Source organism: Etheostoma cragini, chromosome 1 (assembly GCF_013103735.1).
Source record: "Etheostoma cragini isolate CJK2018 chromosome 1, CSU_Ecrag_1.0, whole genome shotgun sequence".
Classification (NCBI taxonomy): domain Eukaryota; kingdom Metazoa; phylum Chordata; class Actinopteri; order Perciformes; family Percidae; genus Etheostoma; species Etheostoma cragini.
The window spans coordinates 31,439,086-31,459,773 of record NC_048407.1 but is presented as its reverse complement, the minus strand read 5'-3'; the positions used below and the strand labels follow the sequence as shown (position 1 = coordinate 31,459,773).

Below are 20,688 nucleotides of genomic sequence, written 5' to 3'. Positions count from 1 at the left end.
GGTTTATAGCATCTCCAGATGGCCTTGACAAAAAGTTGCATAAAGATTATTTATACAATAAAAATCGCGCATATTACGCACAAACAAATATGTGTAGCTAACTCTGAAGAAACTGACTTTGCCATATCTCGGCCAAAATTAATTCTATCAAAGCCAAACTTGACAAAATTCCTTGCCATGACCCTCTGACGCTGCGAAAGAAATTTCACGAACATTGGCCACTAGGGGGCGCTATAAATACAACAAGTTTATATCTCATGAACCGCTCATCCGAATTTTACAAAATTTAATGGATACCATCTAGGCCCACTCCTGAGGTGGTCCTTACAGTGGGGTACTGATTGGTTCAAGTGGTTGTGGCCTATGGGCCAACGTCTGCATTAACCACTTCCACTAAAGTGAATTACTTGAAATTAACAGCGCAGATGTGGAAAGACAGAGTTTCACTGTGATATTAATCTGTAGCGTTACATGCGCCTATCGATATTTCCCGACGTCTGCCTCCCCAACAACTTCGCTTTGGGTTCCGCTTTCGTGCGCTCCCCGGGTCGCTGGGGACGACATGCGAGGGGAGGCTTGGACCCCGTTGAAACTGCGTGCAGTTCTAGTTTTCTTTTGAAACCTGAATTTCCTGAATTTTGGGATCTGAATTTGTGAAAGATTAGAAAAAGAAAGAAATTAAAAAATAAATGTGTATTATTTACACACACACACACATATATATATATATATATATATACGCAATGTATATATTTTCAAATTCAGCTTTTGAAATTGCAAATCAAGACATTTCATATTGTAATTACAAAGAGGGGAGATTAGAACAAATACATTCAGATACATGTTTTAAGTAAAAAAAAGTCATTATGAAGTATTCAGTGGCTGTTAAAATATAAATACGTATGTCTCTCGTTTCTTCCCCCCGTCTGCGTGAGCCGCAGCGTACCGATCTCGTGCCGCAGCATCCCCTCCAGCCAGTGCTGGCGGGCTCCGGCCAGGTTGATGGTCAGAGTGGGACGGCAGCTCTCCACCACCATCACGGCCTGGGACAGCAGCTCGTCGGACAGACGCACCACCACCTGAAACCACACGAGTCAAGCCAACTTTATTTATACAACATAAGTTGACACAAAGTGCTTTACAAACCAGGGGAGATGGTTTGAAATCTGCCTTGTCATCTGTCATTTTGTACCCAACGAGCTTACAGAAGATGAAACTCAAGTTTTGTTGAGTAATTAGTTAGTTGTTAGTTCTCTAAAATGGCAGAAAATGGTGATAAATGTGGATCTGTGTTTCCCAAAAAGCCCAAAGAAGACGTCCTCAAATGTCTTGTTCTGTCCATAACTCAAAGATCTTCAGTTTACTGTCATAGAGGAGAGAAAAAACTAGAAAATATTCATTAAACAAGCTGACATCAGAGAAAAATTTAACTCAAACTGATTAATCAATCATCAAAACAGTTGCTATTAATTTAATTAATTAATGTTGTGACCCCCTCCCTTTGGCTGCCTGCTGTTGGTGTCAATGGCCTTCCTGAGAGAGTGTCCTTTGGGCTAATGGACTGACACCTGGCTGTGCCTCAATATACACCTCAACCAAGGCTACATCTACAGCTATGCCTCAATATACACCTCAACCAAGGCTATATCTACAGCTATGCCTCAATATACACCTCAACCAAGGCTATATCTACAGCTATGCCTCAATATACACCTCAACCAAGGCTATATCTACAGCTATGGCTCATTTTGTCAGTCACTCTCCATGGCGCCACATCTCACATCTTTGGGTTTGTTTTGGCAATATTGTTGCAGTCGCCATACATCCATCCATTCCTCACTCATCCATACACACCACTGATCCTATCTATGCACCACACCTCATGTTTTTTGTAAATAGTTATTCTTTCATTGGCACTTTAGCTGTCTGGACTCTCCTCTTTGTCACAAGCTGTGAGCCTGTTTGTGACAAGTGGGAGCTCGTTAGAGTGGTAGGAGTAAATTAGTTTAAGTCTAATTTAGCCTAACTGGTCATTTGGCCCATTTTGAGGATGTTTGTTGCTACTCCCTGTGACAGACTGCAGCTATTGTTTGGTTTAGTGGGAAATTAGACTGGTAATACTGTGAACTGTGTTATGGTTACTTCCCGGTTATTTTGAGGGGAGTTGCAGGTTATAAGTGCCAGTCAGTTTGGCTTAGTGGTAGGTTGTTGGACTGAGTTATTTATACTTTTTGCGTGGAGTTGTTGTGTATCTGATTGAACTTGATTGATTGGGTCACTCACCTCTCCCACGCAGCCTTCTTTCTGCAGATATTTGCGTACAGCAGCCCAAACTTGACTTTTAGGGAGGATGCTGCCGCCTGTCACCACCTCAAAGTCCTCATAGGAGCCAAACTTCCTCAGGACGCACTCCATGATTCCAACCGCCTGCAGTTAAACAGAAACACCCTCTTGTTAGTCCGGGACAACGGTAGTACCTTTCAGGGACATCTGCCTGACATCACGCGTGTGATGCCGTTCTCATAATCCCTTCGCTTCAGAAAACAGCCTTTGAGTCAACAAGCTACACGCTGAAAATGGCAAGTTTTAACAAAAATTGGATCGTGCAGCAAGCCAGGCCTGCTTGTTGTTTTTGGGGAAAGATTGTAAAGATTTATAGAGAATGTGTTTACGGCATTTCCTCTCTAACTGGGGCATTTTGGGGCCGATTGGTGGGATTGCTGTGGACGAAGTACACAGGGAGATACACTGGTGAGAGCTAATGAGGTTAAAACATGTATCAGCTAATTTAAATACCTCACGTTACTGTACTGTGTCAACAGTTGCCCTTCATTGATTTTATGTGACTTTTCTTTTGCGGGCTGCAAATATTCCACCAAAATAAGTTCCCTCCTGAGACTATCTTGCAGAGCCACCATCTCTGCATCTGTAACTTAGCGCCACCCATGAAGATTGTGATTGGTTTAAAGAATAAAACAACCCAGAGTGATTTTTTTTTCTGTGGTGTAGCCAAACGTTACTCCATAGAGCTGTGAGATAAGAGCTGGCAATGCCAGACTGCCATCATGTGAACTCACAGATGATCCGTAGAGGTTTGGTACTGTACCTGTTCCAGAAAGAGGCCTGAGCCCTCTTGGTACTTCTCCAACACACTCCTCAGCTCCGGCTGTGCGTACTCAAACTGAGGCTCGTACTTGTAGTCGGACTGGAAGAAAGTCTGCTTCTCCTGGTCCAGGTTCAGGGGCCTGAGAGCGACGAGCAGACAGGGCCTGGAGGGTGCAGGCGGCGTCCTGCCCGTCGCCCCCTTAGCTATGTGTGGCAGAGAGGTGGCAGGTCGCATTTGGCCCTTGCCAGCCCGAAGCCCGCTGGAATAGTTGACGGAGCAGGAGCTCTCGCTGCGGCGCATCCAGCCGCCTGCGCCCAGGCTGGGGCTGGTCAGGCTGCGTGTTGGGGGCGAGGGAGCGGCCAAACCACTGCGCCATGGAGGCTGTATGATCCGCCTGTCTCCCATCTGCTCCAGGGACCCTCGCAGGCGCTGGGGCGTTATCTCCAGGCTGTGGGGGCGGGGGAGCGGCGGTCTGGGTGTGGCCCCGCCTTTGGAGGATGATGATGTCCACCTCTGGACATCCGGGCTGCTGTTCGTCTGGGCCGGGAGTCCGTTGTGGGACACGGTCTCTTTACCTTTCTTGGCAACATTGCTCCTCTTGGCAGTCGGTTTGGACGTTGTGGCGGTTTTGGGTGGATCTGCTCGGACATCTTGCTCCAGCAGGTCCCTGCTGCGCCCAACACCTTCACCCTCAACCTGATCCATGAAGACTTCCCCTGAGTCCAACACCATCACCACGGCCGCTACGCCTCAGCCTTTCCCCAACGCTGTGGACAGGACACACAAATTCATCTAAACTGCCTTTCACTGTTGACGGTGGAGGTAAATGACTGTGAAGCAACTCACCGCCAGTTGTGGAAGAAGTATTCAGATTTACTTGTAAAAGTATGTATTATCAGCAAAATGTAATTTAAAAGTACTCATTGGGCAGTATAATGTCCCCCGTTGATGATTTCCTGTTCTGATGTTTCTGGATCAATATTCCTGCCGCATTAATATTTATGATGCATTTAACTGCTGTAGATGTTTAAGGTTGTACTCATTTTAACTCCTTTAAATACTGTTGGGGTACTTTAATCTACAACAATGCATCATGGTCTAGAACATCATCATTCATGTTTATAGCGTCGCTGTCCTGTGAGAACCATGTATCTCTAAAAAGTCAACTTTTCGTGTTGTCAGAAAAACAGCCTGCTGTCCTTAACTGATTTAAGAAGCTTTTTAAAGACATTATTTAGCTTAAGAAAGAGGTTTAAGGAACACTTTAAGGAATGGGATGAAAAAAATGTCATCTGAAAAGGAAATAAAGCTGTCAGACAAATGTAGTAGAGTAAAAAATACAATATGTAGCTATGTATTAGTAATATGTACAATAAGTAAAGTAACATACTACAACATACTCAAGTAAAATACACAAACCTCAAATTACGTACTTGAGTAAATGTACTTGGTTACATTTCACCACTGATACTGCTCATTGTTGCTGGTGGTCTGTGTGGAGAAAGGAGGGAAAGGGAGGATATGTCAGACCCTCTTGCTTTAATAAGATGATGGCAGCAGGTCGGTACCGTGTCAGTACCGTGTCAGTGGACGTGTCAGTCGGTGTTGATGGAGGAGACACGGATTAACAAACGGAAACCGGTCTACGTGATGTCCGAACAGAAGCTCCACATGAACAAAGCTTTCAACACAAGTCATTAAGTATCCTGCGTATCGCTAATATTTACTTTTATATCAAAAGGAAAAAACACTCAAACGTTTAAAACTAACTTCTCCGTTGAGACCGACGAACAAATAACTGACAGTGATTCATTCCGAACACAAAACAAATCAGTTTCTAGTAAAGGAGCCCTTTAAACTCCCAAAACTCAAACAAATACTCACCGAGCAGCGGGTCCCGGGACTTCTCTAAAGGTTTCAGCCGTTCCTCTCACTCATACCGGCGGCCACTCCTCACCGACCGAGCCGCGGAGGTGGTGTGTTTGCACCGGTGAATGATAACGTGCGAATAACGGTTCAGTGTCGGCGCGGGGCCTGAGGCGCTGCCCGGGCCGGCCAGGAAGCGGCGGTTGTGTTGGAAGTTATGACGCGTTACGCTACGCTGGGCACGCCGAGCATGACGTTCCTCTGCGTCATTACGTATTTATTTCTTTATTTCTTTATTTAGTGTTATTTACACGTGTGTGTGTGTGTGGATCGATGGATAGATAGATGGTTAATTAGATAGATAAGAGAAATATATATATATATATATATATATATATATATATATATATTTTTAAATATAAATAATAAATAAAAAACGGGGATGAACTACAATCTTTTAACACATTTATTACTTTTTGGACTTGAATGAAACATAACATATTGTTTAAAACTGATCTAAATATTAAAATGTTGTATATGAATTTCTTTTTACATTTTGAACATGAGAAATATAACATTGAATTTGAACGTTACTGTTTTTATGTGAATACAAAGAATGTATCAAGACTCAAACATACACTTAATACATAATATAATAGATAATACTAAAAGTAATACAACTGTCAAACTATGGAGTGAAATCTTAAGAATTTATTTGTTCTCTATTATAATTTTCTATTATAGAAGTTCAGGTATAATAAGAGTTTGCATAAAACAATTTTAATTTATTACAGTGTGTTAATGTTTGAAAATCTGTTTGTTGAATATTATAAGTTGTTAATTTCTATAATACTAAGGGTTGATCATGGGTTGACGTTAAATGACTGTTAAAATATTATTTTACACAGTTATTGGTTGAGGCCGGTTGCTGCTAGAATAGATGGTCCGGAAGGACGTGCGACGGCATGTCCCGCCCTACTCTGCCTCTGATTGGCTTACCCAGATCCGGTAACAAAACCTTAACCAATCTTACATCTCACGGCTAAACCTAACCAGCAGATGAACCAATCAGAGGCGGGCCAGGCCTCCTCAGGCCTCCGGACCCTCCATTCTAGCATCCACCATGGCTGAGGCAGCTACGGTTCTCCGGTCCAAAGGGGCTGTGGAAAACTTCGTAAAAACTTTGGAAGAAACTACACGTACCAAGTACATCGTTCATAAGTCTGACAAGCATTTCAATGGGGCTGGTAAGTGTTTTATAACCGGCAAAAGCTAACGTTAACGTCTTTTTTTATCGTTGCAGCGTTAGCTTTCGTTAGCATTTAACGAGATTGGGTACAATTAGCTTAAAAAAGAAAAGAAAACACTATCATTAGTAACTCCAGTGTGTCTCAAACTGCGCACTTACGTAGTGCACTAACACGCAGTACGTCGTGCGCTACGTACTGATTGGCATAGTGCGTAAACTTCGACAGGGGAGTGTTGTCCATAGACAGTTAAAGAAATGGACCAACCGCTCCCGTTGCTCCGGACCATATCTTAACGGTCTATGCTCCGGACGGAGCACTTTTCCGGTGATGGCTGAGCGCTACTGCGCAGCCTCCGACAGAGCTTGGTGACGTAGCTGTGACGTGAGCAAGGTGTCTGAAAGTTGTTCTTTCACAGATTCTTCCCAACTAAACATCTAGAGAAAATGAAAAAAGACATTAATATCAGCTGGACCGTTTGTGGAGAACTAAACGAAACACTGTTACGTTTATTTTGGTCTTGCCGACGTACCGAGAAACCTTGGAGACGATAATCAGCTGTTCATATTTACCCTCAATTTACATTACATTGGGAAAATGTTTTGGATTCACTCAACATGATAGAAAGCTTTATTCAGAGTATTACCCGATACATTTAATTATTATTTTAACCAAATTGTATTTACCTAAATCAAAGATTGGGAAAAAGAAGCCAAGCTTTTTTTTGAGCTGGCTGCCAATAGTAAACAAGACATTGTTTCCATCTCTACCTGTATAAACAAAGAAGATGTTAGATCATATTACCTCTGGAAGCTTTACAAAATATTTGTATAAAGTGTTTTGCTTGTTTTTTGTTTTCCTAGTAACCCCCTTGCTCTTTTAGAACGTAGCCTGTTAAGATGGACAGAAGATGTTCTTTCCATGTCCACATTTTTCAATAAAGTTTGAATAAAAAAAAAAGAAAGAAAACAAAGTTGTTGTTCTGGTAGCTGTGCCAAGACGGAGAGCGTAGGTATAACTATTGCTAACTAAAATGCTAGTTAACAGTAGTAATTAAACATAATACACATGTAGTTAAATCAACCAAACTCTTTCTCTTTCTCAGAACATATGTGTACCGGATCGCATTAGATTGTGTACAAGTGTGCCTAATAATAACAATAATAATAATAATAATAATAAAGAGTCCTGTATATTTAGATTTTGGTTTGCGTCTCTGTCTGTCTGTGTCACTGTCGTAACATTATTCTTTCTTACCTAATATCTAGGGTGGCAGCCATCGAATCCGATGAGAGTGCGGTGGGAGTGGAGTCACGAAAGTGCCCAAAAAACCGCCAGCATCCCCTTTGATGGGGTGCCTTTCGTTTTCATAGCCTATCAGCACTTGGGCTGTCACCTGGGGAGAGACCGGTCCAGGCAGCAGAAGATGAGGTACGCTGAGGCGAAGCAGAAGGAGGTAAGCTCTCGTCTCTCTGTTATTCTTAGGATCTGCACACTTGAAAGTTCATCCTCAACATGCGTAATCCACAGGGATGCAGCGATGAATCAGTTAAAATCGACGTGTGTGTGTGTGTGTGTGTGTGTGTGTGTGTGTGAAGATTACAACCGGTTGAGACAAAAAACTGAATCACGATGCAGTTTTAAATCTCCTAGGGTGTAATCTGCTTCACTACGTCGGGCCGGCTGGGCCTCGTGTGGTAGAGCGGCCGCCTACCAATCGAAAGGTTGGTGTTCCAATCCCTGGCCCTTTAGTGCAACATTGAAGTGTCCTTGGGCAAGGCACTGAACACCGCCATCGGTGTGTAAATGTGTGTGAGTGCTTATCCGTTGAGCAGGTGGCACCTTGTACGGCAGCCTTTGCCACGGTGTGGGTGATTGGTTCCTGTACTGTGTAAAAGTGATTTTAGTTGTTAAGACTGTAAAAGGGCTATACAACAGTCTAGGGATGTAAAGTTATGAAACTTTAACCCCACGGTTATAGTGACCAAAATTCTCAGGGTTTTCGGTGTTATCACGGTGTTCAATATGTTGGGAAAACACTGATTGGTCCACACAAGGTGAAACAGTTTCATAAAGTGTAACAGGGTTTATTATATCACAAAAATATAGGCAAAACCTTATCAAACCTAGTAAATAAACACATGTTTTTCCTTAAAATACAGGGGGCATAAGTACACACACCTATGTTAAGTTCCCATAGAAGCAGCAAGCGGACGTCCACGAAGCGCAGCTCCTATGGCGCCATTTTAATGCTAATATAGCATAAATAATACACACCATTAGCATCCCATTGACTTGCAGCCATTTTGGCGCCACTTTGACGCTGAATAACTTGACATCTGAAGCATTTACACAAATTCACATACTTGCGTTTACGACATGCACGCTACATCGGTACATAGAAGCGGGCAGGTTTTTATTATTAAAGGCCGGTTATTTAAAGGATCAAGATACTATGCAAGTGTCCTCGGCCTTTGGGATTAAAATAGCCCCACGTATTTTTTTATTAAAGGCATTAAGATCAATTTCCAAAAGATGTTTATTTTTATTTTTTTATTCCTCTTTTTAGTTAACTTTAGCATGGTTTCATAAACACAGGAACACCACTGTATATGACCACTGCATTGTAACGTCAATTCTTTATTTCTAGTACAATCAGAAGAACAGACGTCTTATTAAGCCAACAAAGAAGCTCGGGTGTCCGGCGGTCCTCAACATTTCAAGGATTGCCAAATTCCCTGATTATAAGGTTAGACGGTCGGCTCCACCCTTTCCTCATTTCAGAATCTTGATTATCATTAGTACATGCATTCTCCAAATGAATCGTACAGTTTTAAATACATAAAAGTAGCTGAAAAGTCATCCTCAGGTTTGCCTTTCAGGTGGCAGATAACAAGGACAGTCAACGGAGGAAAATGGTAACAAAACTCAAGCAGGACGTGAAGAATGATCCGTCTTCTGTTCGCTGGGAGGATTTCTTCTATGTGCGGACTCCGGCCATCGAAGACCATGTTTGCCACCCTTTGTATGGACAGGTACATTATGAAAGGAAATGGCACAGCAGGCGAAGAGCCATCTACTGCCGATCCTCTGTAGGCGCTTTACCATTACCTGGCAAAACAAAGACAATACAAACAGCCGTCAGAGCTATTAAATCCCAGTCTAACCCTGGCTGATGACTAGTGCAAATACCAACATTTTCAGAATCAGCTTTCATGTTCAAGCAAGTGTGAACACATACAGGGAAGTTTACTCCCTGTCTTTGCTCTTAATGTACCTGCAGAGAAATAGACATGTGGCTAGATACAAGGACAACAAAGCTGTACAAGGTAAACAAAAACATTTGACTACAATGTACAGATCTAAGTATATATAAAAAAAAAAAAATGTTAATATATACACACATATGCATACACATACATACACACGCATGTAAACAAACAGCTCTGTGAGGACTGTAAACAGTAATACAGTAGGACTCTGGATCTATTGCCCAGGTTTAGGGGCTGTTTACACGTACATGGTTATTTCATGGCAGAGAAGAGAGAGGAAGTGATTTGTTGCTGTTTTGGGGATTCTGATTGGCTAACGTGGGCCTCAGCTTCTCGTTACACTGCCACCTACAGTTTTTGCATGCTCTTGACGGCAATGACAGCATGTATGCACGGGTACTTTTCTGAAAACTGACAGCTGAGCAAGATGTTATTTTTGAAACCGTAGAGGTTGAAATGTCCGTTTATAAATTAAACATCTTTTTTTATGACATTGTGCAGGATGCCGGTATCCATGAACCTGTGGATGAACGCGTGAAGAGCCACATCCTAGAACTAACCAAAAGTGGGGTGAGACGAGTGAGTGAGATGAGACAGCACTCCAGACAGTTCGTGGAGAGATACCTCTTCAAGGATGAAACACCGCCATCACCCACCAGAAGACGGTTCTACCCCACCGATAAAGATATCCGCAACCTGATGGGGAAGGCTAAAGAATCAATGAGGCATTCCAGTATTGATCAGGAAAATCTGAAGGTAAGATTAAGGCTGGATCTCATTTCTATGTCTTCACTTCACACTGAGCTTACTTGAAACCGAGGGGTATCCAGGCAACACTGGCTGCCAGATGACCTTGTCTTGTTTTGTATCTCCTGTACATATGTACTTGCAACCATGTTCCTAATTGAAACATTTTTCTACTGATGTTATATTTTAGCTGCTTTAACCCACAACAGTTTCTATCAGTGTTTCACATGTTATGAAGTGGGGTGAAAGTCCAAGTTTTATGTTCTTCTGAAAAGCCAGGGGTATAAATAGCGTTAAAGTGGCGTTCTCTACCTCCCAGGCATCATGCTGATCGGGGCTGTTAATCCATCACCTCCCTGTGGCTGTCAGCTCGGGAGAGGGTTAATAATCAACTCACACTCTCATGATGAACTGATCCTTCTTTTGCGCAAAGGATAAATATTTAAAGGGGCGCCATGCAGTTTTGGCCATTCCTTCGCTGTTTGTTTGCAGGTTTCTCTATAGAGCATGCCCCCCCCCCCCACAGGTTTCTCTATAGAGATTTGTTGGCTCAGCCAAGACGATAGTGTGTAAAACCTCATCGCTACCTTGTTAGCCCGATCCTGAATGAGCGGATGTGTGCAGTGCTGTGAAGCCATTCGTTACATCGCGAGCCGTGATATCACAGTTGTTCCGCTCACAGGCGCTAGGGCGGAGCAAGACGACCACCGTTCAACTCGAAAAAAGTTAAATAACCAGTACAGTGACTCCGAAGCTGTTTAGTTATGGTGAATTAAGCTAAAGAAACGGCATAGTTCCCCTTTAAAAGACTTTGAGTGAAGCTTTATTTCAGATCTCACTCTATGCATTAGAAGTTCCATCACCACAACTAAGTGATTCATCTATTCAGCTTTACTGCTGTGCTAGACAATTTGTAAGGGAGATTGTTTTTGAGAGAGAATGAAATATTCCATTTACAAATTGATTTAAACACAAATTAAAGCACATCATTTCTTATTTATTTTTTAAGAAGATAGGGAGCGGGGGGAGTCTTCTTCTCAACGACTAATTTCGCCTGTTTATCATTTCAGCCTTTTCGGCCGCTCCCATCAGCGGACGCCAGCCAACCACAAGCCGAGGCATCTGCCGCCAGCAGCCAATCACCAGCGGAGGCACCGCCGGCCACGAAAGCCCTCAGGAGGGAGTGCATCGGACATCTCAAGGCTATAATAGATTACGTCAACCTTATAAAAGATGACACTTATCTGAAGGAACTACGAAAAACTATCAAGGACCTGCACAGTCAGGTGGCGTTGCGGGCGCCGGTGGAAGCGGGACAGCTCTCGCTGCCAGAGACGACCAAAAAAAGAAAGGCAATTCCCTCGAACGCCGTACCGCTGCCAAAACAGCCGAAAGAACATGCATACGCTAACAGAGGGGATGAAAAGGCTGAAATTCTAAAGAATTAGACTCCTCCGCACGCGCTACCAGGTGAGCTTCCCTGGTAATTTGTAAAAGAGATGACGTGATTACATTTATTTTAATCTGTTTGTGTATTGTTAAAGAGAAACCTGGCCTCCTCTGAGGTTGTTCAGGTGTGGCTCGATGCCCCCAGCTACTCTTGCTGTCAATATTTAACTTCAACAACATTCAACATCATTCTTTGATGCATCGGCTTGTGGTCTACCAAATAAAGTCGCCAATCCCAGAGCCAGGGTTGTGTTACAGCTGGTAATGTTGGACAAACTGCCTGCCATTCTGTATAAATGTTTGAATAGTGTTTTTAAGCACTGATCATGCCCACCAGGTTACATTTGAAAAATAAAACCACTTAAATTACTTCCACTTTTTTACTTATGTCTTCTTTTTGTGTAGGTTATACAAAATTACATAATTTTAATTCAATAAATGTACTGATTATGTGGTTGTGTTAATTACTGTTTACGAGGTCCAATGCATGCTGGCTGTAAGGATAGCCCAGCAGATTATTGTCGGGGGGGTGGTTGCATCATGCCAGAGGATTTTTCTGTTGCATTGCAAGAGAGGAACAATGGAGTTCAGTATTATGTATTTGTTCTTGCTTAATTGTACAGTTGTTCCTGGTTATTTACTCTCTGTAAAAATAACCAGGAACCAGCTTTCTTTATTTACTTTTGATTGGGAAGTGTGTACAGACTATGAGAAATAAATGTTTAGTTGGAAGTATAGTGTACAGTGGAGTGTTAGACTTTACTAAAGGGTAACTATTGGTCCAGTATCAAGTGTGAACGCTGGAACCGGCAGCCACAGACCGGGCTGCAATGTAACCCTACGGGGAAAATGTTCATCCTCAGTGGTGATGTGGAAGTTTCTGTCCCGCGAGGGAGAAGTTTGAGTGGCAGAAGAAGAGACCTTGTTGAAACAAAATGTTAAAAGTGCTTCACTGAGCTGCCAAACTGAAACATTTAAGCAAGTAAAACATTTCAAAATAGAAAGTGCTATTGTTTAAAAGTGCTTCCCTGAACTGAGACCTGACATTTGCTGGCTCAAAGTCTAATGACAGCTGCAACACAGGTAACTGAAAATGATCTGAAATAAATAGCTTAACATATATTTAAATATCGCTCAGTTGGCGTATATGAAGGTTTACTCCTCTCCGTGGGTGTTTTGATGTCAACGTGAAAGTGTGATAGCTATCCTCTGTAATATTGTCCAGTTGTTAACATTGTATATTTAGGCAGCTAAATGGTATTGCTTTCGGCCATGACACACGCAATACTTTCCACAAAACATGTATTCTTCAAAATATGCACATACCAGCTAATCCCAAATATATAAAGAAGAAAAGATACAAGACTTTCCCCCTGGAAATCTGGGTTTTGTCCCATATGTCACTGAAACATACATGTTGTAACCCCACCCACGATCTTTTCCAGACAAACGTTACTGTCAAGTTCTCGTGCCACATGTCAGTTAAACGTACAGTATGCCCCAAACCAGATGAGTCCCAGCCAAGGGTTAAAAGAAAGTTTAAAGGAGTTTCAAGCTCAAATGAAATCAGGAAAGGCTCTCAGATACAAGCCATTTTAAAGAAGAGACTTAAACTACTACTTGGGAGGGATTTTTGTGTTCTGTCATTCTTTTATTGCTGTTTTGATAAACGTACATTATTTTTGTGATTCCTTTCATAAAATGCCAAAAATGTAACTGAAGCTGCTAAGCTCTTCATTAACTTGATGAGATGCAACGTGACCTGCGGCTTCACACCTATGCTGAACAATTTCTTGGGAGAAATCAGAAACCACCCTAAACAGGAGCTGGACGATCCGGTGACACAAACGCCCTGTTAGCTCAGGTGTCTTTCTGAAACTCGTGTATTCATCAGTAGTTGAAACGTTTACACAGCACCAACCTCCACCCCTCACTGTAACTAATGTCACTGTCAGACCTGCAAACACACATAATCTGCTTAAACAAATGACAGTCAACAATCTTGCTGGACTGGAGATCTGGGTTCAATTCCTACAGCAATACATAAACCAATGTGTCGCTGAGCAAGACACTTACTTTGTAGTAGAGAGAGAGAGAGAGAGAGAGAGAGAGAGAGAGAGAGCAATTGTAAGTTGCTTTGGATGAAAGCATCCGTTGACTAACATGTGATGCAATGTGCCAGTAAACCAGGGCACATTTTAGTGGACTAGCCAGACTTACCTCCACAGCTCAAAATAGCCTCAGGAGGGAACTTGTTTTGTTTGAACATGTACGTTCAAACAGACACTCAGAGTTGACAAATACTGTGGTCTAGCTAGCTCGTCTGGATTCCCCCTGCAGATATCTGAGGCAAGGCAAGGGAAGGCAAGGCAGCTTTATTTGTAGAGCACATTTCAGCAACAGGGCAATTCAAAGTGCTTTACACCAAATCAGTTAAAAAAATTAATAATGATATATTCCAGATATGAGGAGCATAGAAACTGAACGATGCTTCACCCTCTTTAGTTCTGACCATGGGGACAGAAAGTAGACCTGTCCCAGATAACCTGAGAGGTCTGGGGGGGTCATAGTGTAGTAGCAGACCTGTCCCAGATGACCTGAGAGGTCTGGGGGGGTCATGGTGTAGTAGCAGACCCGTCCCAGATGACCTGAGAGGTCTGGGGGGGTCATAGTGTAGTAGCAGACCTGTCCCAGATGACCTGAGAGGTCTGGGGGGGTCTTGGTGTAGTAGCAGACCTGTCCCATATGACCTGAGAGGTCTGGGGGGGTCATGGTGTAGTAGCAGACCGGTCCCAGATGACCTGAGAGGTCTGGGGGGGTCATAGTGTAGTAGCAGACCTGTCCCAGATGACCTGAGAGGTCTGGGGGGGTCATGGTGTAGTAGCAGACCTGTCGCATATGACCTGAGAGGTCTGGGGGGGGTCATGGTGTAGTAGCAGACCTGTCCCAGGTGACCTGAGAGGTCTGGGGGGGTCATAGTGTAGTAGCAGATCAGAAATGTATTTTGGCCCTAAACCATTGAGTGATTTATAAACTAGCAAAAGTACTTTGAAATCAATTCTTTGAGCCACAGGAAGCCAGTGTAACCAGGGGGTGTTGGACTGGGGTTGGAAATGGGACTGAGTATCCAGGGCCCTCATGTGAGGAGGGTCCAAAAAGATGCTGTAATGAATAGATGTGGATGTGGGGTGGGGCACATAGAGAATGCCTTTCTACAATGCCAATAATTGTGTGGTTCAAAGAAATATGTGCGTTCAAAGAAAACCAGTTGTATTAGTTTCTTTTGAGGTAAGGTTGTTTTGGTTGGATTAAATGTTGGACGAGGTCCAGCTACATGGTGAGTTTAATAGCCTTAAACACACATACATCTTTTCTGCATCGCTTTATGCTTCAAATGGCTTTATTTACGTAAAGGGAATAGAATCATTAGCATGATGGCCGTACTGTTCAGTTCACTAAAGTATTGCACTTATGTAAATGTTTGTCACGGTGAGCGTGTTGTCTCATTTACAGAGCTCCAATCTCACGGACGCCGTTTTTCTGCTCCAGCAAAAACTTCCTGAACTCTGCTTTGTTTAAATCTGGAGGCTAAGTGCCGGGAATTGGAGATAAGTGTTGTGGATTAAACTACACTTGCTTCGCTTAGAGCCCACATCAACGGGGCATGGCCATTCGCATCTGTTTAACTCACGGACGTTACTTTTCTGCTCCAGTAAAAATTTACTCAACACTGTTTTATTGCTTAAATCTGGTGGCTAAGTGCCTGATTGTATTTAAACATTAGTTATACTCAAGAACTTATAGTTTCATTATCTTACACTGACTCCTTCGCTGATCTCAATTGTCAGGACACTCTTAGCTACGCAGGCTTAGCCATTAGGAATTCCCGGTCCCTTTCCCGCTCTATCTTGCTCTGTGTATCAAATGTTTAGCTATTCCTCTGCCTCCTCTAGTTATGGTACGTGTAATAAATGTAATTTATAGGTTGTATATATAGTAGCATTTGTTACTTCCAGGCTGGACTACAAAGCTCTAAATGGTAAAGCACCATCTTCTCTTGCAGAGCTCACCTGGCCCACCTGCTTCTCGTCATAGTCGTCATATTCATTTACCATTTAGTCAATAATATAATAAAACTAGAGAGAGGCAGGGCCGTACAGCCCGACCCTAGTTATGTTGTGGTAGTTTTAGACTGTCGGGAGGACTTCCTTTGACACACTGAGGTCCTCTCTCTCCTTTATCTTTCCATTTGTGTGCATCCATGTCCCAGAAATGCTTGTTACTAATCCAGCTCTGGGGAGTCATTCCCCAGAGTCCTCATAATTTTTCCACCCCAGAATGTTTCTTTGGCTCAGGGGGGCTCCAAAACCATGGTTGCAGCTGTCGCTGTGGTCCTGCTACACGCCCTGCGGTGCCACGATACATCCTGCTTCGCTCTGCTGTGCCGTGTACTGCCGTGCAGTGCCCTGCTATGCCACAAACTACTACAAAGTACCATGTTTTGCTGAAGAAGAAGATTTGAAGGATTTGAAGCTTGCTCTCATTGACTTAAAATAAAACGTTTAATATTTGAAAAGTACAAATAGCAGAACAAAAGCTGAAGAAGTGCCATCATCTGCTGAAAGAGTTGAAGATTTGAAAAGCTGAATGGTTGAAGTCACTGAAAGTATGCAGAAGTCACGACAGTGCAACTGTGTTCCCACAATAAGTAAAGAACAGAATAACATTAGTGCTACCAGTAAGCTCCAGCCCAAACTAATAAAATAAACTTAAACAACAAAACTCCACCCCAGCAAGTGGAGGTTGGAGGTTGGGAAACACAAACCTGCCTGTGAGGCAACAACACCCTCATAAGTGTGCTGCTGGTGTGCTTCCCATGCACCCTGTCCCTTCACTCTCCGCCTTCTTATCACCTCCCCCACTCCACCTGAGCAATGATTACGCTCAGGTGTGCAACACGCAGAGGGAGAAGGGCATAACGAGAGAGGGCAAAAATACACACACACATAGGCAAATGTAACACTGGGTGCTTTCAATTGTTTCACCCCAGTCCTGCGCCTGTAACTTTCAGAGGAAGGCTAGACGCCGTAGCATGTTGAAGTTATATCAGTTTTTATTTTTATCCTATTCTATTGAGAAGGTGCCAGATGCACTCAAGGCATTTTAATGTCTTTTTTTGTTAAAAACAAGTGCCTTGGTTTCTTCCTTATTGAGTGACAATCGGCGTCGGCCTTTAAAAAGAAATCTTTCGATCCCTAGTGCTGTAGTTTTTCTCGACTACGTTGTTTTTCTTGTTGTCAGGAGCCGGCATCACAATTAAAAATTCAATCAATTGCAGAGCCCTACTTTAACTACAGCAATATGCTTAATACTTGTTGTAAGTTTACCTCAAGTTTAAGTAACACGTTGAATGCAGGAAAGTCTAAATATGTTCTTCCTGCCCCGGATTTGCATGAAAAACCAGCACACCGGGTCTTGTTTTGAGTTAAGTACCAGCAGCAGATTTCAGACAACATGCCCTTCAAGGGTAATAATCTCTTCCATGCAGTGTGAACTTTGTCAATTCACTCAGGGGCTCCTTGTTAGCAGGTTAGTCAACGATTTCAGACCCACACCTGCAGCAATAATCTCCTGTTCTCATAAACATGTCCACGCCAGTCCGACACGGTTGTGAGAGTGAGTGTATTTGAGGTAAAAACCGAGCTGGTGAGTTAACTTGTGTTGTCTTTCCGGCTGACCATGAACCTTGTTGTCCTTGTTGCACTTTTCAGGTGTTTTTTTCACTTTGTGTGTGTGTTCAGTCATTTTATCATCCAAGTGGGAAACCTGATATGTAAGAAAGAGAGAGAGATGTAAAAACTATTATGAAAACAAGCACACACTCAGGTGTCAGTCCAGAGAGTTGTCATGGTGTATGGAGGATTCCAGCCTTTACATAACAAAAACAGCCCCGTGAGAAGGGGTGGAGCAAACAAAGGTGTGGTTCAATTCAAGCAAAGGAGACACAGTAGACACAGTACCATGGCTGCATGAGTGTGCCGTGGGCTTGTTGGACAGCTTTTTTGACACTGTTCTGCTAGAGAATTTTCAAGATCAGTGATGGGCTTTTAGATATGATTGTGTTCTTTGCGGCTCCTGTTGCCTTTTAGCAGGAAAGAGTCACACCCAACTGCAACGTAATGCCTCCACTTTTCAGTGTTTTTTCAAACATTTTCTTCTGCTGCTTATCTAAAAGGACAACAGCAGTCATCGATAAGACGGAAAAGTCAAGGAGTACGGTGTTTCTAAGCAAGGACAAAGGTACGTTTACTTTTATATTTATAATGTCTCTGTCTGATGAGGAAGCAGAGGATGGCAGCTGCTGATGCTTCAGGAATCCTCAGGGGTTTAATTTCCATATGAAACAGTTGAAATGTCTCAAAAACACCAACCTTTAACCTGTAAAACAAGTAAAAGTACACGATTGACAGACTTGTATTTCCAAAAGTAAAAGTACTCACAGAGCATGGCATTGGTTACTTTCCATCAGATCATCTATCTATGGAAATCAAACCAGCTATTAAGATAACCAAATAAAAAAAATGGTGAAGGGTGTGTGATGATGGGTGTTTCAATTCCAAAGGCCAAGGATGCATAGTATCCTGATCCATTAAATAACTGGCCTTCAATAATAAAAAGGTGCCTGCCTCTCTGGAAACGTAACGTAGCGGTGTGTACATTTATGTCCCCTGTATTTTAAGGAAGAACATTTATTTGTTTACAATACATTGTTCATTCACAAAGAAAATTGCTGTCTTTAAAAGGTTGGATTTACCTTTTTTTTCAATTAAGGAACTAAGATCAATTTCCAAAAGACGTTTTTTATTCCTAATTTTAATCAACCTTAGCATGGGTATGTAAACCTGTGTGTGTGTGTGTGTGTGTGTGTGTGTGTGTTATGTATACAGTGTGTGTGTGTGTGTGTGTGTGTGTGTGTGTGTGTGTGTGTGTGTTATGTATACAGTGTGTGTGTGTGGGTGTGTTTACATATATGTGCGTGTGTACATATGCAGTATATATGGGTGTGTATGTATGTATGTATGTTATTACAGTTGTGCTCATAAGTTTACACCCACGCTAAAGTTGACTAAAAAGAGGAATAAAAAACGTCTTTTGGAAATTGATCTTAATTCCTTAATTAAAAAAAAAGGTAAATCCAACCTTTTAAGGACACTAATTTTCTTTGTGAATGAATAATGTATCGTAAACAAATAAATGTTCTTCCTCAAAATACAGGAGGCATAAGTACACACCCCCTATGTTAAATTCCCACAGAGGTAGGCAGAGCTTTATTATTAAAGGCCAGTTATTTCATGGATGCAGGATACTTTGCGTCCTGATAAAGTTCCCTTGGCTTTTGGCATTAAAATAATGAATGGGGAAAAAAAACAACGTGTTTGTCACATACCCTTCACCATGAAATCATCTCTCAATACAAATCAAACAAGAACAACAGGTTAATGGTGGACAGGAAGACAACATGAGGGTTAGAAGTGGAATGTAGTTTGCATGAACAGGAATGATGACGCATCGTGATAATAAATAAGATAAAAACTGAACGATCGTTTTCTACTTTAGGTTACACTTGTTTGCACGTCTCCTTCATTTGTTTACAGAGATTTGTTCCTATTTATTTAATTATGCTGATGTGGAATTTGTGTTATAGATCTGATTTCTTTAGTTATTTAAGATAAAAAAATACCATTTCAGTTGCACTTTTGATACACATCAATACTGATTTTGAGGACAGATTTATTTTTTTGCACAGTTTATAAAATTAAAGGACTATCTTTCAGTCATTTGTCTGCAGCTCGTTCTGTTAGCCCTTGTTTTGTCTTACCGTCGACCATTATTCTGCCAGGGACAACATTGAAAATTATTCAATGTCAAAATTCTGACTTGTATATACATATATTCTCGGAATTCCAAATTTGTTTGTGCTGTTTTTGTTGTTTTTGTCTTATTTGAGGATTTTGGCGCTTTTTCAAAAAAAATGTTTTTGTCCCTCTTTTTTTTTTAAATAAATTAATGGACAATATACCTAATTTAAACGACATTACACCTTTTTTTTTTTTTAGGCCTTTTTATTTGACAGATGAAGGCATGAAAGGTGAGAGAGGGAAGGACATGCAACAAAGGGCCACAGGCCGTAGTCCAACCCTCTGCATCGAGGAGTAAACCTCTACAGTGGTGTGGAAAAAGTGTTTGCCCCCTTCCTCATTTCCTGTTCATTTGCATGTTTGTCACACTTAAGTGTTTCGGAACATCAAACCAATTTAAACAATAGTCAAGGACAACACAAGTAAACACAAAATGAAATTTGTAAATGAAGGTGTTTATTATTAAAGGTGAAAAAAAATCCAAACCATCATGGCCCTGTGTGAAAAAGTGATTGCCCCCTAAACCTAATAACTGGTTGGGCCACCCTTAGCAGCAACAACTGCAACCAAGCATTGCAATGAGGCTTTTACAGCGTCCTGGAGGAATTTTGTCCCACTCATCTTTGCCGAATTGTCCTAATTCAGTTACATTAGAGGGTTTTCGAGCATGAACGGCCTTTTTAAGGTCATACCACAACATCTCAATAGGATTCAGGTCAGGACTTTGGCTAGGCCACTCCAAAGTCTTCATTTTGTTTGTCTTCAGCCATTTGGTGGTAGACTTGATGGTGTGTTTAGGATCATTGTCCTGCTGCAGAACCCAAGTTTGTTTCAGCTTGAGTACACGAACAGATGCTCGGACATTCTCCTTCAGGATCTCTTGGTAGACAGCAGAATTCATAGTTCCTTTAATCACGGCAAGTCTTCCAGGTCCTTAAGCAGCAAAACAGACCCAGACCATCACACTACCACTACCATATTTTACTGTTGGTATAATGTTCTTATTATGAAATGCAGTGTTCCTTCTACGCCAGATATACTTGGACACACACCTTCCAAAGAGTTCCACTTTTGTCTCATCG

General features: G+C 42.1%; 3 protein-coding genes and 1 long non-coding RNA gene across 6 annotated transcripts in view; 2 read left to right on the top strand and 2 right to left on the bottom strand.

Annotated features, from left to right (window-relative positions):
• The window catches only part of LOC117938441 (uncharacterized protein KIAA0895-like), a 10,490-nt gene extending 5,291 nt beyond the window's left edge, over positions 1-5,199 (bottom strand). Inside the window, exons 1-5 of one of the 3 annotated variants that reach the window (XM_034863088.1) lie at positions 4,991-5,199; positions 4,526-4,597; positions 3,107-3,873; positions 2,284-2,427; positions 947-1,079 (exon numbers count right to left, since the gene is read on the bottom strand). In XM_034863088.1, coding sequence (XP_034718979.1) covers positions 947-1,079; positions 2,284-2,427; positions 3,107-3,838 — 1,009 coding nt within the window. In that variant the 5' untranslated portion in view covers positions 3,839-3,873; positions 4,526-4,597; positions 4,991-5,199. The remainder of the gene's footprint in view (positions 1-946; positions 1,080-2,283; positions 2,428-3,106; positions 3,874-4,525; positions 4,598-4,990) is intronic. The other 2 variants (XM_034863230.1, XM_034863163.1) reach the window with 2 other exon arrangements.
• The window catches only part of LOC117942054, a 19,726-nt gene extending 7,707 nt beyond the window's left edge, over positions 1-12,019 (bottom strand). The window contains exons 1-2 of the long non-coding RNA XR_004656057.1: positions 12,009-12,019; positions 7,836-7,841 (exon numbers count right to left, since the gene is read on the bottom strand). This is a non-coding gene — a long non-coding RNA (uncharacterized LOC117942054). The remainder of the gene's footprint in view (positions 1-7,835; positions 7,842-12,008) is intronic.
• On the top strand, positions 5,999-11,954 carry LOC117940023. The gene is made up of 6 exons (XM_034865457.1): positions 5,999-6,219; positions 7,488-7,675; positions 8,870-8,968; positions 9,102-9,254; positions 9,993-10,247; positions 11,309-11,954. Exons 1-6 carry the CDS (start codon positions 6,096-6,098, stop codon positions 11,684-11,686), a joined length of 1,197 nt encoding a protein of 398 aa, XP_034721348.1. The 5' UTR covers positions 5,999-6,095; the 3' UTR covers positions 11,687-11,954.
• A 5,705-nt stretch (positions 12,020-17,724) lies between the features above and the next one.
• The window catches only part of LOC117940128 (beta-1,3-galactosyltransferase 2), a 5,874-nt gene continuing 2,910 nt past the window's right edge, over positions 17,725-20,688 (top strand). The window contains exon 1 of the mRNA XM_034865531.1: positions 17,725-17,987. The gene's annotated coding sequence lies outside the window, so the exon portion shown is untranslated. The remainder of the gene's footprint in view (positions 17,988-20,688) is intronic.

What these genes read in the sequence shown, in the direction of transcription:
- LOC117940023 (XM_034865457.1), top strand. Translation starts at nt 6,096, where the DNA reads ATGGCTGAGGCAGCTACGGTTCTCCGGTCCAAAGGGGCTGTGGAAAAC. An exon ending in CTGAGGCGAAGCAGAAGGAG is followed by an intron (nt 7,676 to 8,869) that starts GTAAGCTCTCGT and finishes CTTTATTTCTAG; the next exon opens with TACAATCAGAAGAACAGACG. An exon ending in TTGATCAGGAAAATCTGAAG is followed by an intron (nt 10,248 to 11,308) that starts GTAAGATTAAGG and finishes TTATCATTTCAG; the next exon opens with CCTTTTCGGCCGCTCCCATC.